This window comes from Chaetura pelagica, unplaced genomic scaffold (genome assembly GCF_000747805.2).
Source record: "Chaetura pelagica isolate M959 unplaced genomic scaffold, ChaPel_1.0 scaffold159, whole genome shotgun sequence".
Taxonomy (NCBI): Eukaryota; Metazoa; Chordata; class Aves; order Apodiformes; family Apodidae; genus Chaetura; species Chaetura pelagica.
In genome coordinates, this window is record NW_009954555.1 from 2,427,077 (window position 1) to 2,445,687 (window position 18,611).

Genomic DNA, 18,611 nt, shown 5'->3' on the forward strand with positions numbered 1-18,611 from the left:
TTTACTGTCTGTGGGTCATTGTTTGTTCCCTTCTGTTATGACTACAGAGGCCATAAAACCACCTTTTAAAATGACTAGAGGAGTTCTAAGTATCATGTTTTAGAGTGGATCAGGGATGAGAGTTTTTATCGTATAGTCATAGTTCTGCCTCTTGGTTGCTCCCTGGTTTTGAAGTGGCCACCTAACCACTCAACCCTTAAGCTTCTTGGCATGTGGGAGAGGTGAAAAGGGCACAGGATTTTAGAAGGGCTGTCTTCAGTGTTTTGTGGATCCCAGCATGGTAAATGAGGGCTGAAAACTTCAGCTGGTGACCAGACTTAACAGCTATCAAAATGAGTGTGCAGGCAGCTCCAGTGTCCCTGCTGTTTTTTAGATCCCTTGCCCAAGAGTAGTAGAGAGAACAGGAAGTCTAGCTAATTTATCTGTTAGAATTGGGAAATCTTATTGGGAGTACTGAAACTTTCTAAGACTCTGTTGATTTTATGTTACTGCTCTGGAGTTAATGTGGGGAGAAATTGTGACTTATTTGGAATTACATTACTTTTATGGAAGTCGATGTTTAAAACTATGTGAAAGAAAGTGTTCTCAGAAGGCTCTTCTCAGATTGCTGTGGTGAATATGGTACATGAATTGGCCAACCATTTTCAGTGGAGATAAGAGTTGATTTGTTCACCCCAAGTATTATCTCTGATCTTTCAGTCTACTCTGCAGTTAAAGCTGACAGGCTTGCAAACTTTTATTCTTAATGAATTTATGGCCTCTTGCAGGTAGATAGTTGTTCAGACAACCTGCCCTATGCCAATTAGAATACAACAAACCAAGTGGAATGTCACTTCCAGCTCTTTACCACTCCAGTCTTTAAAAAGCCTCACAATGGCTGGGGAAACCTGTCTGCCTTCTGAGGAAAGATTTAAAGATATCTGAAACATTGTTGGGAAAAATGAAATGAAACATGTTCTTTCACTCTGAAGGAGTGCAGAATAGCCTGTCATTTTCTGTTGATAAATGCAGAAGTAATTTTTTTTCTGCTTTGTGAAATCTTGCTTTGCTTTTGGGAGGAATCTCCTTCACTCTCTTCTCCTGTTCCTTTAAGTTTTGCAGCATTAACCTTGTGTTGAAGAGAGGGAATTACGATTTTATCTAAGCTGTCATCCTGCATAGCTCGTCTGTCAAACAGCCCCTCGACCTGGATTTCAGAATGATGCCATAAGATCCCAAGTCAGAGGGTATCAGTGGGAAGGTGGAATGTGCAGTGGGAGAGTGCTGATACGCAGCATTCCACAGGCTGTGGTTTAACAACTGTCAGAGAGCACAGCTGGTGTGAGGCACAGCTCCCAAATACCAGATCTCTTTGTTTTTCTTAGGTCAGGTTGGGTAAATACCAGGGAGAAAAAAAGGTCATTGTCTGTCATGGGAAACACCTTGAATTGTCTGCCTATGTTCCTGGGACGATTACTGCTTCTCAGCTTGGAGGGAAGCTGCTGCAGTCAGTTTCTTTCCCTGCACACCAGCTTCTGAGCCGTTTGGGGATGATTAGTAGAGAGCAGTTCAAAGTGAACAAAACATGCTTTTAATTGCGTGCACTTAGAGGGCTAACAAGAGCTATGGGCTGTAAATATGTAACTTCTAATGACCATTACTAGCCAGAGTGTTCCACCTCTATATTTGTGTTATAAACTCAAAATACCAGTGAAGGAGATAAGCAAAACAACTGATAAGAGGCATATCATTCACTGCAGAGAGACTCCTAAGAGCTTTTAACAAGTCTTTCAGCAAACCTGCTTCCAAGAGGGTCACAGACTTGTCCCGTGAGCATTCAGGAATAGCCAGCAGACTCCTTCAACACCCACTCAGCTGTAAAGCTGTTAAGACACCTCAGAAGAGGGTCATATGGTGCATGAGAATGAGGAAGAAAATTAACTTTGTTATTGACCCGTGCATTACTGTTATAGGAAGTTTGTGTATGTATATATGTGAGTACTTTGGAAGCCAGTTATCCTCTAAAGCTTGCAGAAAACTTAGTGAAGGAATCCTGAAGTTATAAAAGGCTCATGATATTTACCTTGCTTCATTCAGAGATCTCAAATGTTCTGGTGCTGCAACAAGTACCACTGCAGGGGGTTGTTAGATCTACCAGATGTTAGACTGATCTCTACTCAGCCTTCCAAAAGACCCAAGCAACGAACAAACAAAAGTCACTGTGCAGCACATCAGAAACATTTTTATTTCATGTAACCTTTTCTCAACTCTCTCCATACCAAGCTTTCACTCTTGTTTTTCAGGTTTAGGAGTAGCAATATTAAACCCAGTGTTAACAAGGAACACAGCACAACAGGTAGTGCAACAGCAATAAAGACTTGCATGCATCATCTCAGTTCTTTTTGAATCCATCCCCTGTTGTTGAGTAGTCTCGTGGGATGTGACATAAGCCTTGGGTTCTGTTGAAAAACAAAGTCTACAGGAACAGAAGACCTGGTCCTAGCTATGAAGTTCTGGTATTGACAGGCTTGCAGTTCTGTGGATGCTGCCAGATAGGATTGTTCTCTGCTGCCTTTGGGAGCTGGGTTCATTTTCCTTTTCCTGCTACCGACAGGGAGAGGTCTCTGATCAGGCTCTCTGTATGGCAGCTGGTTGGAAAATACTGGAGGTAAACTCGGCAGGATCTGGATTGCAAAACTTGTGGCAATTATCCTTAGTAAATTCTCACTCCTAACTGTGTAATATTGTCCAGGTGTAGTGATACAAAGCTCTTGCTCTATCTTTTGTTTTTTTCCTCTTGTCCATCCTGTTAGCTTCTCACTGAGTTTGCCTTCAGTTTTGCAGCCTGTGGATGGGTGTTGTCACGAGGCTGGTAGCTCTGGCTCTCCAGTTTGGGATGATGAATGGATCAAGGGGATGGGGAATATTCTGAGGGATATCCTGAATAAACTTTGTCACTCTGAATATCAGCAACTCACATTTTCAAGAGCAAATGATAGATAGGGTAAGAATGTGAGAGAAAGTTGGTAACAGATGTTTTTAGTATTTTCTGAAACTTAAAGGTTGAACTTCTGGGTGCCTCCCTAGTGAGGTCAAGCCCATGGAGTTAATAAACTTTATCAGAGGAGGTGGGATCTTTCAATGTGTAAGCTGTGTAGAAGCTTTTCTTTTGTGTGTTTGAAGCAGGCATGCCTGTATTAGGTCTACAGTGGTAGTGCTGCATTTTGATCCATGCAGTTTAGCACTTTGCTCTGTCTGCTACAGCTGAGATTTCCTTTTCCTAAAGTTGTCTTAGCTATTTTTCACAAATTATCTTGAAGGTTTTCTTAAAGTCAGTTTCTAAACCTCATGAGTATATGGGGGAATCTTTATGGGCTGTTCTCTGGTTTTTGTTTTGTTTTGTCTTTTTAAACAATTTAATCCCATGCACTAAAACTGAGTTAAAATTCTTCCTTGACATCAAAATTAAAAATCTCCATGGAAGGAACTCCAGTTCTAGCAGTTGCAGCACATACTTCCTTTAATCTGGTATTTGCTGAAAACAGTGCCTTTTTATCTGGCAATATGAGACTAACAGCTTACAGAAGAATGGTCCTGTTGTGTTTATTAAGACTGGTAACACATGACCAAACAAATCTTGTTAAAAGATTTATCTGTCCAGCTTAAGTGAGAAAAAGAAGCTCTCCTCTATAATTGTAGTCACCCTGCATGGTTAGATGCCTCCTGTTTCAGCCTCATAGCATTTCTGTTGGACTTGATTTCACATTATCTTTAAAACCTGACTCTTTAATACAAGTTAAGAGGTTTAAGTACTTAATGTACAAAGAGGTGGTATGGATGCCTTTTCCTCTGATAATGATTTCCAGGTGTATAGATCAAATAACTGCAGAGCTGAGGGTAATGGGCAGCAGCAGTTTGGCCATTTTAATAACTCCCCATGCCCAGATCTGACATGAACGTTTTAACAGGAATAAGAGCATTTGAATGTGATTAGGAGTTGTAGGGGTCTGTGTTTTGTGGTAGAAAGCAGAGGACAGAAAACTTCAGTGAGTAGCTCTGCAAACATATTTCTGGCTTATGTTTGACTTCTAAACAGTTTAAGATAACAAGGACCTTTAATGTTTGATGGCATATTGGATGGAGATAAAAGAATTAGCCCATACTGGACGTAATGAACTTGGCTAAAGGGACATATCCTGAGGCTCTAGTTAAAAAATAACAAACAAACAAAATCTTAAGAGTGTGGCTGCAGTGCAGCTAATATTTTTTCTCAAGTTTTTCAACTTGGGATTGAACAAACAATGGCTGGAAGCTATTTCCTCCACTCCTTCGTGTACCAGGCTCAGCGACTGTAAAGTGCATGTTCCTTTTAGCTTAAATGACTTTTTTCCTGATATTAATCTCAAAAAAGTTCCCTATGGAAGAAGCAGTAAACCAGTATCAAAGGCAGTTAATACTCTTCAACCTGTGGGTGCTGTAACTGGAATTTCTTTCCTGTAGTATGATGACAGAAGCAGCTGCTTTGGTGGTTTTTTGGTATAGTGAGAATGAGGAGCTGCCAGTGAGTAAAATTACTGGAAACTCAGGCTACAGAGCTTGCCAGAAACCACTTAAGATTTTTCAGTGTATTTGCTTCTACTGCCCTAATCCAGATTTAAACATCTGTGTGATTGCTGAGTTTGGCAATATGGATGAGCTATTATCCCAGTTTACTTTAGAGAGGGAAAAAGAAGGCTTGCAATATTTCTCTCATTTTTGTGATGGTGTTAGCTCTATATATTCCATATTTATGCATAATTACGTATAGAATGATTAAAGTGCTTAGCCCATTGCAGCATCTGTAACCGTTGAATAACGCTGTGTTCACACAGTGTTTACGTTCTGGTCAATAGTGATTAGGCAGCAGTGAAGCTTTTGAGTGTGGTGTTGGTAGTTTTCTGCCATTCCAGGATGGCTGGTGGGAGAAGTAAAAATGTGTGAGGGGAAATAGAAATAATGAAGTTCAGAGGATGTGATATTTCACTTGTGAGAAACTTTCTGCTCTTACATTTGAAGACTTCCAAACATGGGGTGTATGCTTCTAGTTTTAAATCACTATTTGCTTTTTGTTTCTGGTCTCAGTAAATAAAAAGTGGGGAGGTAGTGGGGAGGGAAGTGGTGTATTTCACTGCAGAGGCAAAATATATCTTGGAATCTTTAAAACCTGCTTAAAAATAATAAAAATAATTTATAAAATGCTTCTGTGTGGTAATAATTGCTTGATCTTAATTAGGTGGTTGCTGATAAAAACATTTTTTCTTTGCTCTTCCAATAGTTTTGTATTACTGCTACACATTTGAGGTCATGTCACAGGATCTCTTTTTCCCTAGTTTTTTTCTTCATAGTTGTGGTGCAACTACTCTTAAGGTTATGTGACTGCATTATTCTTAGAGAGACAGAAGTAGTAATTTTATGGTTATGTTGGTTTAATCCTGCATTATTTTTGAAATTGAATTTTTTTTAGTAAAATAGTCTTGGAAATGTGATTTATTTGTGTAAGATAGCTGAACAATGCTTACAATGAGATTTCCTCACTTGCCTTTTAGTGCTAGTCAAGCTAGATGGATGCTTTGATTAGATGAAGAGGTTTCCTATGCTGTTCATAAGTACGTTGGCTGTGAAAATTACTTTCATATGGGTTCTCCTGACAGGAGCTAGGAGGAGGGTGGGAATTTGGCTGTATTGGTAGCTGGAAATTTCATAGGTGAACAGAGTAACTGAGTCATTTGTGGTATATGCAAATTCTTGCACAGCCCTTCAGTAAAGTAAATTATTACAACCAGTGTGTTTGCTTATTCAGTGTTTCCATCATGATTTTGTGCAACTTAGACTTTACATGACCTTAAGAACCAGTGGGATCTTTGCTGGTGAGAGGCCTAACTGGTAATGTAAGATGTGTATCTGCTTGTGAGCAAGAGTTCCATGTTGTGTTGTCTCATAATGATATTGGACTGTGCAAGTGCTGCTTAGATGCTGCTGAAACATTCTTGACTGAAAACAAGACAAAGAGACTTGCTCCTTGACTTTTTTCCTCTTAAGTTCTCAAAAATTAACTTGTAAACAACATTCAGGCTTTAAAAAGCAGGAGAGGGTACTGATGTACTACAAGTAAGAGGAGGAGCAATGGAAAAGCTCTGAAAAGAACGACTAGTTGAGTCTTAAGTTTCTTGTGATTGTGTACCTAACTCAAAAATTGAGTCTGGGGCTGGTATGAAAGGAGTGGCTGGATTTTATCCAGACTTGGTAACATTTTTGGTGTGTTCTGTCTACTTTAGTTTCTGATCTCTAAAAAGCATGTAAAGTTCTCTTGCACATAGGTTGAGATGCCACTACTTCTAATTTTTAGGTTGCCCTGGGAAAAGAGTTTTAATAGAAAATGAATAGATTATTTACTCTATAAAGTGGCTTTTGTATCAACAACAAGAGAAGAAACCCTCAAGCTTGCTAGTGGGAGATTTCCTGGCCTCTGGAAATTTAAGACATTTCTTATTGAGTCCCTGTAGACCATTGCTATCACTATTATCTGCAACTTCTCTGGCAATTGACAGGTTCATTGTAATAGTCTCTACTGGAATTTCATTGGATTCCCCGTGTGTGTTATCAGAATGATGGCAGCTGCTGTAAGGAGGAAAGAAAATAGAATAATTTCCTACCTGGATGATCGGTTCGTTCGGGAAATGCCTGAGAGATTCAAGGCACAGCCTGAATTGTATCAGCAAAAGCAATTTGTCTCTCTCTGGCTATTTCCATTGCTGGGAGTAGTAGTCAACAGGGACAAGAATATTGTAGTCTCAGATTCATGTCAGAGTGAAGGAATTTCAAATACACAGGATCACTGACTTCTCAGCTGACTCCTTAAAAATCCAAATAGTCTTTTTTCTTCTCTAATGTGTTTTCAGATGGTTAATGCATGAACATTCAATCTTTTTGGGTCCCTGGCTTCCACACTATACCGTACTACACAGTGGACTAATTTCAAGTTGCACCAAATAGTACCTTCCTGAAAACAGGAACTGGGTGTTGGTAAATTCAACTTTATCCTGAATTGATGAACTAATGAAAAAAGGTTGCTTCCCTTCCTGTGTTGGATGCACCCTTCTTGAAATGTATGTTGTGATTCTTGTTCAGTAGTAGCTGTAGCTGCTCAGACTGTTGCTATCAAGCAATATTAAGAGGCACTTGGAAATAATTCAATTGGTGGAGATTTGCTAGAGCTCTTCCAGAGAAAGGACCAAAAATTCTAATGTGTGCTGCTGGCTGTCAGGTGTTATGCGACCTGTCAGTCCAGGTCATTTTTATTTGACCACTATAAAGGACTTTCAAAGGAGACTCAAAATTGAGAGTCAAGGATATAATTGCATAAGGCCAGTGTTCTTTACCTTTCATTTGTTAACTGTATTGATTACATGATCAGGGAAGTAAAACCACAGGATTGTCTCTGCCCTTCCTGTTCCCCAGCAGGAAACAATGTGTGGGGGTGATGAGTTATAAAATCATCTCCATGTGCTTTGCTGTTGATAAAGCAAGTGTGAAAGGTCATATTGTTGGTACATGGGAAAGCAGATTTTGTTAGTGCCTGTGTAACTCCTGTGGTTTGGTTCCAATTAATTTATTCCTGTAATCTGTGGATTACAGGTTAGGTCTATTTTTGGAAAAGCAGGATAAGGGAGAAGACTTCCCAACAGCTTGTCCTGGAGGTGGCAGATGGTGTTCCTTACCCCATGCCAGCTTTGTAGGGCATCCCTTACTGGTGGTGGTGAAATGTAAAACATACATGTTCTTGGTGGGCACTTCCCATCCAAGAAGTTGTTATATTTCTGTGATGAACAAAAGAACTTCTGAAGGAGTTGTGAGAACTTTTTGAGGATGGAGGTAGCTTTCAAACATTTTACAGACACTTGATAAGTTACCACCTTGTATTTTGCTGTCTTTTGCTTTAGGATGTGGGGTTTTCTTTGGGTTTAATTTTTGTTTTCAGAAATTGAAAGAACTTTGGATATTAACATGGGCTTTTCCCCTCTTTTTTCCCCCTCCTTCTTCAAGAACCTTTTTAAAACGCTGGGGTTGTTGGAGTGGTTGAATTTTTCCTGGATTTGAGTGAGAAATTCAGAAGACTGAAGCCCAGGCTCACTGTCTACCTTTCACGGAGGCCCAGCCGTGAGAGGACAGAAGAAGGCACGTGGCGAATCATGACAGCAGACAAAGAAAAAGACAAAGACAAAGAGAAGGACAGGGATAGAGACCGGGATAAGGAACGAGACAAGAGAGACAAGGTGAGGGAGAGCGAGAACTCGCGTCCTCGGCGCAGCTGCACCTTGGAAGGAGGCGCCAAGAATTATGCAGAGAGTGACCACAGTGAAGATGAGGACAATGACAACAACAGTGCCACCACAGAGGAGTCGACAAAGAAAAGCAAAAAGAAACCACCCAAGAAGAAGTCCCGATATGAGAGAACAGACAACGGCGAAATAACGTCCTTTATCACAGAGGATGATGTTGTGTACAGGCCTGGAGGTAAGAAGTTCTTGTGTTTCCTTTGAAAACGATTGTGTACCAGAGCTACCAGTTGGTTGGCTGCAGCAGAGAGCACAGTTTCTGTCTGTTAATTCAAATTATGGATGTCCTAGGGGCAGGTTACCCCAGCTCTGTTGGAGACACACACGGATATGCCTTGGAAAAATTTTCCACGATACCTTGTAATATCTGGTTTGCTGGAATGAGCTTAGCTCCTCTTTGAAAAAAAGCCACCCTTTTTAAATTTAGATGTCATTAATTATCTGTGTATCATATGGAATCTCAGTCCCTGGGAATTTCAAATCTAAATTGGATGAGCACTGAGCACTTCTTTCCAACTTAGATATGAGACCTGATCCGAGCTAGGTGGCATGTACAGATATCTTCCAGCCTTTCTGACAAGTTTTCCTGTGACTCTGATTTCTTTGTAGAGCTCCTCCCCTGTCTTCTGTTTGTGAAATATAAATCCAGTGACTTAAAGCCTCAGACCTATGATGCCATTGATTTCATGCTCCTCATTAATAGCTAAGCTAATGCCTACGTACACCAGCTTAGCTACTGGCCAGAACAGTGCCAAGATCAGCAAGTACCTCAGAGATTTTGGGGACCAAAGCAGGAGCTTGCAGTGTGCTCTGGATGTCTTGGACCTGTCACTTACTGCTGCTAAGTTTATATAAGGTTTTTAGGGTCTTGTGTAAGGTTTCAAGATCTAACCTCTGGCTGCTGCCAGCTAATTATTCCTCAAAATGAAATTGTGCTTGAGAACGAGATTATTCAGCCAGCTCTATTCTTCATTTTTGTGTTCATCTACACAGCATTTTAAAAGTGTTGATCACAGCTGATTGTTTCACCACAAGAAGTAGTTATGTTTGGCTTGACTGTTCAAAGCACTAGCTTAAGGGCTCTGGAAGTTTTATTACTTTTCTGTAAAATAATCAGCATGCTGGAGCAAAGCAGAGATGGCTTCAAAATCACAACTGTGGAAACGAATGAGGTAAAATCTTGTCTGTTTTTTCCGTGAGGTGCTGTGTATCTCAGCTACTAAAATCTCATTCTCTCATTACAGATGTAAAAGTTTCAAATGCTCTGTCCATTTATAGTTTCTGTAAATGCTCCAACATGCAAGTTGTACATGTGGGCAGTGTCAGCTGCAGAGATGGGCTGAAATGCTGCTTTTGGAGGTGTCGGGTTCCGTACTTGTGGTTCCAAGTGCAAGTTGTAGAGTCTCTTTTCACTCTAGACCTACCAGTTTGTCAGAATAGCTTATCTATTGAAATCTATCATTTCAAACCATTCAAAAAATAAATCCGTCTCTTGGCCAGGGCTTGAGCTGAGTGGTATCTGTTGCTTGAGCAGTAGGGAGCCTGCAGAAGCATCAGCTTGGGTGGTAATCTTATTTTCAGTGTCAGAGGATGAAAAATACTTTAGAATCTGTGAAGAACAGCTGTTGTGTGGGCCCAGTAGTACAATGCAATACACTGGCTTTATTGCAGAAGGACTCTGCTTACAATTAAGATGGAAAAATCAGTTTGTGATTCCAGTTTCCTCCTGCAGTAGGATGAAGAAGCATTAGCACTCTTTTAAGCAGTAGATGCAGTGGTTGGTGTATCTCTGATGTAGCAACATTCAGAGGGGTGTCTTTGCAGAGCAGCAGGAATCAGTTACTGTAGTTATACAGAGTTTGCACCTTTGCCAGATGATTGACAAAGGAGGGAAGTGCTGTAGTGTGGAGAGAGCTTGGGTTGTTTTGTAATTTTAAAATCCTCTTAATTAAATTTTACATTTTATTAGTAGTAATTAACATGAGAAGTACCCTAGCATTGACACTTTTCTGTTCACTTTGCTCTTTGTGCTTTTTAAAAACTTGTCTCTTGTCTTGAAAGCTGCAGAGAGCAATGAGGGGACACGTTACTGTTTAGTTCATCATTGGAGGGCTATTGGGTTTAGCTGAAACCTTAATTGACTCATTCTCTTTTTATAGTAATTTAAAAATTTTATTTAAAACATTAACAGAAGTGAGATCTTGAATACACATTCCATTGCCTAACGTATTCTAAAGCAGTTTTGGCTGCTGTTGTAGAAGAAATTATTGATTTCTGTATTTTGGCTAAGTTACATAGAGGGAGATGTATTTGTAACTAAGGGTACAAATTAAAAAAATAAGGTATTAAGAGATTTTAATGAGACTTGCACAGCCAGGATTAGAAAGGTGAACATTAAAGGTGTGTGCCTAACAAATAGCTGTCTTGAGCTTAAATCTTTTACATTTTAAGGAAAGGAAGTCTTTCCATTTGTTTCATTCTTGCTCTTAAATACTCTGACATGGATGTTCAAGGTCTGCATTTTTTACTGTGAAGTCCTTGGTTAAAATTTCATTCTGTTTACCCCATTGCTCCACAGTACTTACTCTAACACTTGATACTGTTTTTTGCTGTGCTAAGCTCAGCAGCTATATTTGAGTAATAGCAAATAAACTGTAAATAAATAGATAATCAAGATCATAGGGAATTTTTTTCAAAGTAGAGGTTACACTATATTGTTCCTCTGTAAACACTATTCTTAATTTGCATCAATCTAATGAATGTATGCATAGCTTGAGACCATGTATTAAAATTGATTGAAGCTCAGACAACACTATGCAATTCATCTTCTCTGTTGGAAATCACAAAGGCCTATCCCAAAAGGTTGTCCCACTTCCCCACCTGGTCTCATGTTTCCACAGCCTTCCTCCCATTTCCTTCCAAGTGTAACCGGGTTTTGTTTTGGTTTTTTTCTTCTTTTTTTTTGAGCACTCTCACCTTGCTTTTGTCAAAATTATTATCATGGGTAGCAAATTAATTTTTACTGTAGTAGGTTGCCCAGGGAGGTTGTGGCTGCCCCCTCCCTGGAGGTGTTCAAGGGCAGGTTGGATGAGGCTTGTGCAGCCTGGTCTTTGGGAGGTGTCCCTGCTCATGCAGGGGGTTGGAACCTGATGATCTTTAAGGTCCCTTCCAACCTTCACCATTCTGTGGTTCTGTGTGTATTCAGATTTGTTACAAGCTTCCTTAGCGTAAGGTAGTTGCATCAGGGCTGAGATTTTTCTTTTTCCTTTTAGACTTGGATTATTTGATGTTGAATTTCCTTCCATTTCTAGTGCAGATTGAGTCCCTTCTATCCTGCTGGCATTTGCCAGAATCCAGCATGGTCTGAGGAAAGGACTGGTTCCCCATACAACTTGTATGCATGTGCAGTCTGGTTAACACATGGTTCCTAAGTGGGTGTGCTCTGAAACTGGTGCTCTTGTTTTACAGGATGTTTTTTTGCAGTTCTGCTTTTTTGATTGTCAGGCTGTAAGTCAGTTGGAATACTTTGATACTTTGCAAACCAGATGTTATAACTGCATCTGTTGTTTGGGTTAGGCAGTTGGTGTCTCTATAGGATTGTCGGTATAAAAGAAGGGAACAACCTAAGAGGAGTTTAGGTTCTGTGTGTTTCTAGAGAGCAAGTAAAACTGGATCCTGCTGATGAGCAGGTTTAATGTATTTGCAGTGTTTGTAGAGATGGGAGATGAATAATCTGTACTGAAGTGCTGTCAGTCCAAGGGCTGTCAATGTATTGTGCTGGACTGCAGTGGCAAAGGGTTGTCCAGGCTTATTTCAAGTGCTGTGCTAATCGAGAAACTCTTGAGTGGCTTTTGTATTGGTCCTGCCTTTGATGTTTGGTGCAGAGGATGACCTGCCTAGCTGAAGAGGGAGCCAGGTGGTGGACGACAAATAGCATGTCACAACTTGCGATTTCTGGCCAATGTAAGGAAAGATGAATAAGGGCAGCAACGTATTTAGCCTTACAAAGACCTGAGAGAGGTATTTTTCTTGAATGCTTTCAGCTTGTCCTTGAATATGAAGATTTTCTTTTCAATATCCCGGTAAATGGTTCTTATGAAGTAAATGAATTAAGATTCCAGAGAGAGTACATGGCAGAAATAACTGCATCAAAATAATAGCTGGTTATGTGAATACTGTTATAGCCCTGTTCCTGAGTCTTCTGTGAATTCTTGTGCACCTTTGTTGCTGGAGGAAGCTGTGTGGGCCCTGTCGTGTTTCACCCTCACTCTGGTCAGCATGTCAGGAAGAAGTATAACTATGTATTAAAGCCACAGAACTTAATACTAAGGATATTGTTGCTACTGTGCAGACTGCAGTAATGTCATCAAGGTGGCACCTTGAATGCTGGATTGGAAAATCTTTGTTGGATGGAAGTCTTAAGTTGATTTGCAGCCTTAAGAAAACATGATATGTCACCTGGAGATGAGGGCAAAGTTGCTTGCTCTGCCTACGTAGAAACATTTAAAAGGATCTGCTGGAATTAAAAGGATTTATGAGGATCTGTTTCTACAGTGACATCAGTAGCTATATAAACAGCACATCAGCAAGAAGAATCAACATGAGGTAACACAAGGTGAAGTGCTTCTGTAGGGAGAATAGTGCATTATAGGACTTCATCATTTTCTAGCAAATTGGTTTGGAACAGCTTACATGAGAGGCTCTTTGTAGGTATTGTGTGATCTGTGTGAAGCTGGAAGAGGAGGTGCAGAGTGTTAGATGTGGAAAGTGTGGTTTGATATTGTGCAGGGAAAGGCAGAGTTAGCTTCATGTGGATCCTGGAACACCTGCCTTAGTATACAAGAAAATAGGCATGTGGGTTTTTGCCACTTGGAGATGTTTTAGGCAGTCACTGTTTGGAAGAGCTTTTTTCTTTCAAGGTATGGGAAATCAATGCCACTAGGTTGAAAGTGAGATATTGCAACTGGAAAATATAACTTGAGTTGAGTAATAACTTTTCTGGATTTATGGGTTGATGTCTCTTTAAAATTTTGTTAGATTTCTGTCCCTGAGTGCTGTTCAGGAGGCATCATGACCCCATAAGCTATTATCTGGACAGGCATCAGAGAGGGGAAGAGAGACTGAATTTGCAGGTCAGATGCACTGTTGTGAAATACTGCTGCTCAGTGGTCACTAAATGTATCAAAGTGAAATCTTACATACTTCTTACTTTGATACATTCTGGGATTATAGTGTATATGGCCATTCTTCAAAGGGAGCACTTCAGAAGCTCTGAAACAGTTTGCAGGCTTCAGTGGCTCAGGTTTTTGAAGCCTCCAGGTGTTGGGTTATTGCATTATCACAGTGAGCAAAAAGCTAAAGATGGTTGGGTCATCTTTTGTGGGAATGTGGAGGTCTGACACCAAGTCTGTCCAGTGGGGTATGGCCAGTGGAGTTCCAATCAGCAGAACTGGGATTATGGATACCTAAGATCCAGTTGAACTGAGATTTGTTTTAGCTATCTTAAAATCCACTGACAGTTTGGTTAGCAAGGAAGGATTAGGACTTCTACATTTCTAAGCTCTAGTTTTTGCTAGTGTAATTAGCTGCTAAGAGGCTACAGGAAAGCTGGGGAAGGACATTAGACAAGGACATGGAGTGATAGGAGTCAAGGGGTGATGGTTTTAAACTGGGAGAGTATAGAGTTAGGTGGGACATTAGGAAGAAATTCTTTAGTGTGAGGGTGGTGAGGCACTGGCCCAGGTTGCCCAGGGAAGCTGTGGCTGCCCCATCCCTGGCAGTGTTGAAGGGCAGGTTGGATGGGGCTTGGAGCAACCTGGGCTGGTGGGAGGTGTCCCTGCCCATGCAGGGGGATTGGAACTAGATGATCTTTAAGGTCCCTTCCATTTCAAATCAGCCTGGGATTCTATGATTCCCTTTATTACACGTGTGCCAACATAATTTGCATTATTGTAACTGAGGAAATTGCTGAAATGGTTCTTATAATCTAGAAACCCCCCATCAGCTTTATAAAAATATCTACATATATAAACAAAGTGAAGTGATTTCTCCTTTGCTTTACTTTGTTACTAAGTGGTAGGCTGGTATTTGGGTTGAATGTTGGTGAAATTGAAATGCAGGGATTTGGCTCAGTCTTTGACAGTGATTGGCTTGTATTTGACATTGACCAGTATGTTTGTCATTCTTCTAGATGCTGCCTTCTATTTATTCTGACAGCTTTAGCAGCTGAGAAGGGTGGCCATGCCAGAATTAAGTATAAAAATACATATAATATGAGCATGGTTTTTTTTTTCTATAAACCTTGAAGTTCTGGCAAGTGTTCTTTAGGTTGCTAAAAAGTTTTTTTGGAAAATAGTTAATTCTCTTCTAGGAAAGGTTAAAATTTGAATTTTACTCCTGTGCAGAAGGAAGAAATGCAATGGCATTATTTTTTCAGCTGTAAGTTTTAATTTTAGAAGGTCTGTTACCATCATAATTCTACATCATTGAAATAATTGGATAGTCACTGACACACTCTCAGCTCTGCTGTAAATAGGAATAACCCCAGGAGCTGTGCTGCTTCATGTTATAAAAGTTCCCTTATTTTTCACACTTACACCACTGTTTCCAACCTATCTGCATATGTGAATAGTGGTGATGAAAACTGGTAACAATCTTGTTTCAGAAGAAGAAATTATATTTTGTTTCAGTGGAAACTAATACATTATTTACCCTTTCCTCCTTTAGTAACTAAAGGAAAGGGGGAGGAGAATAGAAGTCCTGGATTAGTAGGTGAGTCTTAATACATGTACAGAGGATTAACAAAATGCATAAAGCATTTAAAAATGCATAAAAGCATCATAGAAGGATTTTCTCTGAAGTTGATTGAAGTCAGTAGAGAAGTGGTTCCATGTGCAGCTGGAACTTGGGTTGTTCTTGTTCTGTACTATTGGATAGATCAATTGTAATTAGTTTTTATTCTTAGCATTTGAGATTTTAGGGAAAGTGGTTTTTAAAGATCAGGTGAGTAGGTGAACAATATTAATGTAGAAAATAATTAAGGTGATATGACAGCATATACTGACCAGTTAACTGCATGTAACTGATTTTCTGGATGTGTGCTGGTAGCATAAGCAGAAAACATAACCCAAACGGGGGGAAAGATGCTGCATTTACTGAGTTTGTGTTGACTCTTAACCATGGCAAGCACTGCTCTACATGTGGGCAGCTGTTGGAGCTTGGCAGATGGAGTCTTAAGTGCAGATCAAGGTTGATGTAGCAAACGGATTCCTCTGGCTTTGTTTGGCTTTTGTGTAGAAATCATTAAGAGCAACACGCAGGAGTGAGTGTGCCTGGGGGGGCTGGATGTCTGGGGACATTGCTTAGCCAGTCTTGGTCTAACTGCTGTTTTTTCATATTGTTTTGTTATGACATGGAATGGTGGCAGTGTTTTCATAACAAATGAATTGTGCAAGTGGAGAGTTGTAGATAAGACTTTCTCTATAAGGTTATTGTTAATATTTTATCTGCAAGTCATCCCTCTGTTCCATTGTAACAAAACATGGATCACTAAAAGAAGTACCAACACTGACTGCTGTAATGAAGCATTACTAAAGCAGCATGGATTACATGAACTCTATAAACATGTGCTGTGTACTAAATGAACTTCATAACATGTTCTCTGAGAACCTTGTAATGCAAAATATAAATACTTGGTAAAGCTGTGGTGGTTTGGAGCTGTTGTAGGGTGAACGAGAAACTTTACATAAACACCTTGTTGAAATATTTTTGTGTGTGTGTGACTATGTTTTTCAGTGCTGCTACGTATTTGTAGGTAGGTGAAAATCAGGTTAGCAGACAATAGGAAGACTTATCACATAAGCTTACTTGTGAATGTCTGTATTTGCTTCACTGCAGGCTCTGAGGCAGCAGCTGCAGCATTTGAAATACAGCATTTTGTGAAAATCATCCTCACCCAAGTGACACATGGAGTTTTCCCCTTCTGAACCCATGTTCTTGTTCAGGGCTGCACCAATAGCTTCTCAAATGGATCACTCATCATCCATTTGTCTAAGCTGGAAGATGAAGTGATGGGCCAATTACTAGGGAAATAGTAATGGCTGTAATTTTTTTCTAGTTGAGGGCTATACAAGTAAAGCTCATCCCTGTTTTGATGAGGCATTGTAGTGTGTTGCACTTTATTATCAAAAGGGTAGCTAAGGGAGAGAAGTTAAGCAACCATTTGGTATTTGTGGTGGGTATGGGAATAGAAGAGTTTTCTCTTCCAAGTCCTTTTGGTGTGCTTGTGTTGCCTACTAGAGCATGGAGTTTTAATTGTGCATGGTCCAATTGAAGAACTTCTCAAAGTCATTTAAAGATGCCAGTTTTCACATTAAGAACCACTTCACAGGCCAGCTGTTCACTATTCATTTCTTCTAATGTCACCATTGACTCATTACCAGAACTTGAGAAACACAAATTAATGGATGTGCTTGAGAAGAAAGATTCTGTATCCTGAGTGACACAGACTCTGGTTCCCAAAACTCTTCAGGTTTTCGTGTGGATTGGCCCATTGTGAGCACTGATTCTGAGGATAGCCTGGCATGAGTTGGTGGCTGAGCATCTACAAAGTCTTTGCTTTCACTGTGGATTTTTTTTTTTGACAACACTAATTTGTGTAAGAAAATGGTTTGTATCAAAATTGTTAACAGAATATGTCTGGATGCATCTGGCAAGAAGAACTGTGTGGTGTTGTGGATGTGCATGAAAAGTGCAGAAAAATAATTGGTGTGGGAAATCATGTAGCTGGGTGCCTGAAGTGCAGAACAGTTGCTTTTATAATATTGGGAACTGCAGCCTACAATTAGCTGTCATTAATTTTGTTGAATAGAAATATGTTCCATTTATTGTACAATCAGGAGCCAGGCTTGAATGAGTTTAAATAGATGAAATCTAAATTATACTGACAGTCCATTAAACAGCAGCAAAACCCCTTAAAGAAAATGGATTCGCTATGATACCAGTTTATAATAAAATCATTTGCCAAATAAGAACTATAGTCCAGGCATCAGGAATACTCCTGTGAGTTTCAAATGAACACAGTAAATTGGTTGAACCATTTATTGCAGAGCAGGGCTCTAGCACATTGTTTTCTGACAAGGAGCCAGCAGTGTTGCTTGAAATCTGCTCAGCAGGAAGTGACACTAAAAGATCAGACTAGCAATTTGTTTGTTGTCAGCCATATGGGGGGAAGAGGCAACTGTACAGCTCCCTACCTGTCAGTGGTAATATTTTTCTAGTTAAAACCATGTGTTTGTCATTCCCAGTGCATTCCTCCCTGTGTTTGTACTAAACCATGGTGCCAAATGCAGTGCTGTAGGTAGAGCTCTGATTCCATTATTGACCTTTGTTTTCAAGGCTTTGGTAATTTTCCTGTATTTTGCAAATTCGGATTTTAAGATTTAAAATTCATTGACTGTTACAAGTTTTTCTGATCCTTTAAAAGGAACCACTTGGTTACTAATGATCTGTAACTGCTAATACTGTGCTCTTAATCACAGAACTGTTCTGGGTGGTGATGGTGAAAGATTGTGGTATTTAACTTTAAGTACCTGCAGTGAAGAGCCCTGCTGCTTGGGGCTCCCCTTCCTTTTGGCTCTGGCAAAGATATTTCTAGAGAACAGTTCAGAATTGCCTGATCCTGCTTCCTCACTGGTTGGCAGAGGACACTAGGACAACTAAGCCTTTTAATTTTATTCACCAGAATGGAGCAATGTAAATATCTTTTTAGTTATGGGATGTAAATAACCTTTAATTAGTCACCTGTGCCACAACTTGTATTCAGGATATGTATTTATATCCACACACACACAGAGTGCCTGTCTCCCTCTCAGGTCTTTATTTATATGACTCTAAAGTCTATAAATAAAACTCTCTCCCAAAGAGCTGGGGTCCATCTGGATTTCTTCTTTCTTTTTCTTGCTTTTAATCCAGGATGGCTCACATGAGACAAACCTGTTTTGCTGTGGTGCAACTTAATCTGGAGACCTCTTGAGTCTTGGGATGATTGATTATGTGAGCCTGGCTATTCGTCTGGTTAGTTGTGAGAACGTAGGAGTTGATGCATGAGCTATTGAAACTTAGTGCCTGAGGAGCTCCCCCAAGTTGTACCTAAATAGTTTTAAGAAGTTGTTTGGTTTAATTTTATTTTTTTATGTACATCCATCATGTATTTTTTCAGGACCTCTTATATAGCATATCTGAAGGAAAGCAAAATGA

At 39.9% G+C, this 18,611-nt stretch overlaps 1 protein-coding gene across 1 annotated transcript in view; it reads left to right on the forward strand.

Annotated features, from left to right (window-relative positions):
* The first annotated feature begins 8,207 nt into the window (after window positions 1-8,207).
* RERE (arginine-glutamic acid dipeptide (RE) repeats) overlaps window positions 8,208-18,611 on the forward strand; it is a 151,711-nt gene continuing 141,307 nt past the window's right edge. The window contains 1 exon segment of the mRNA XM_010005252.1: window positions 8,208-8,532. Coding sequence (XP_010003554.1) covers window positions 8,208-8,532 — 325 coding nt within the window.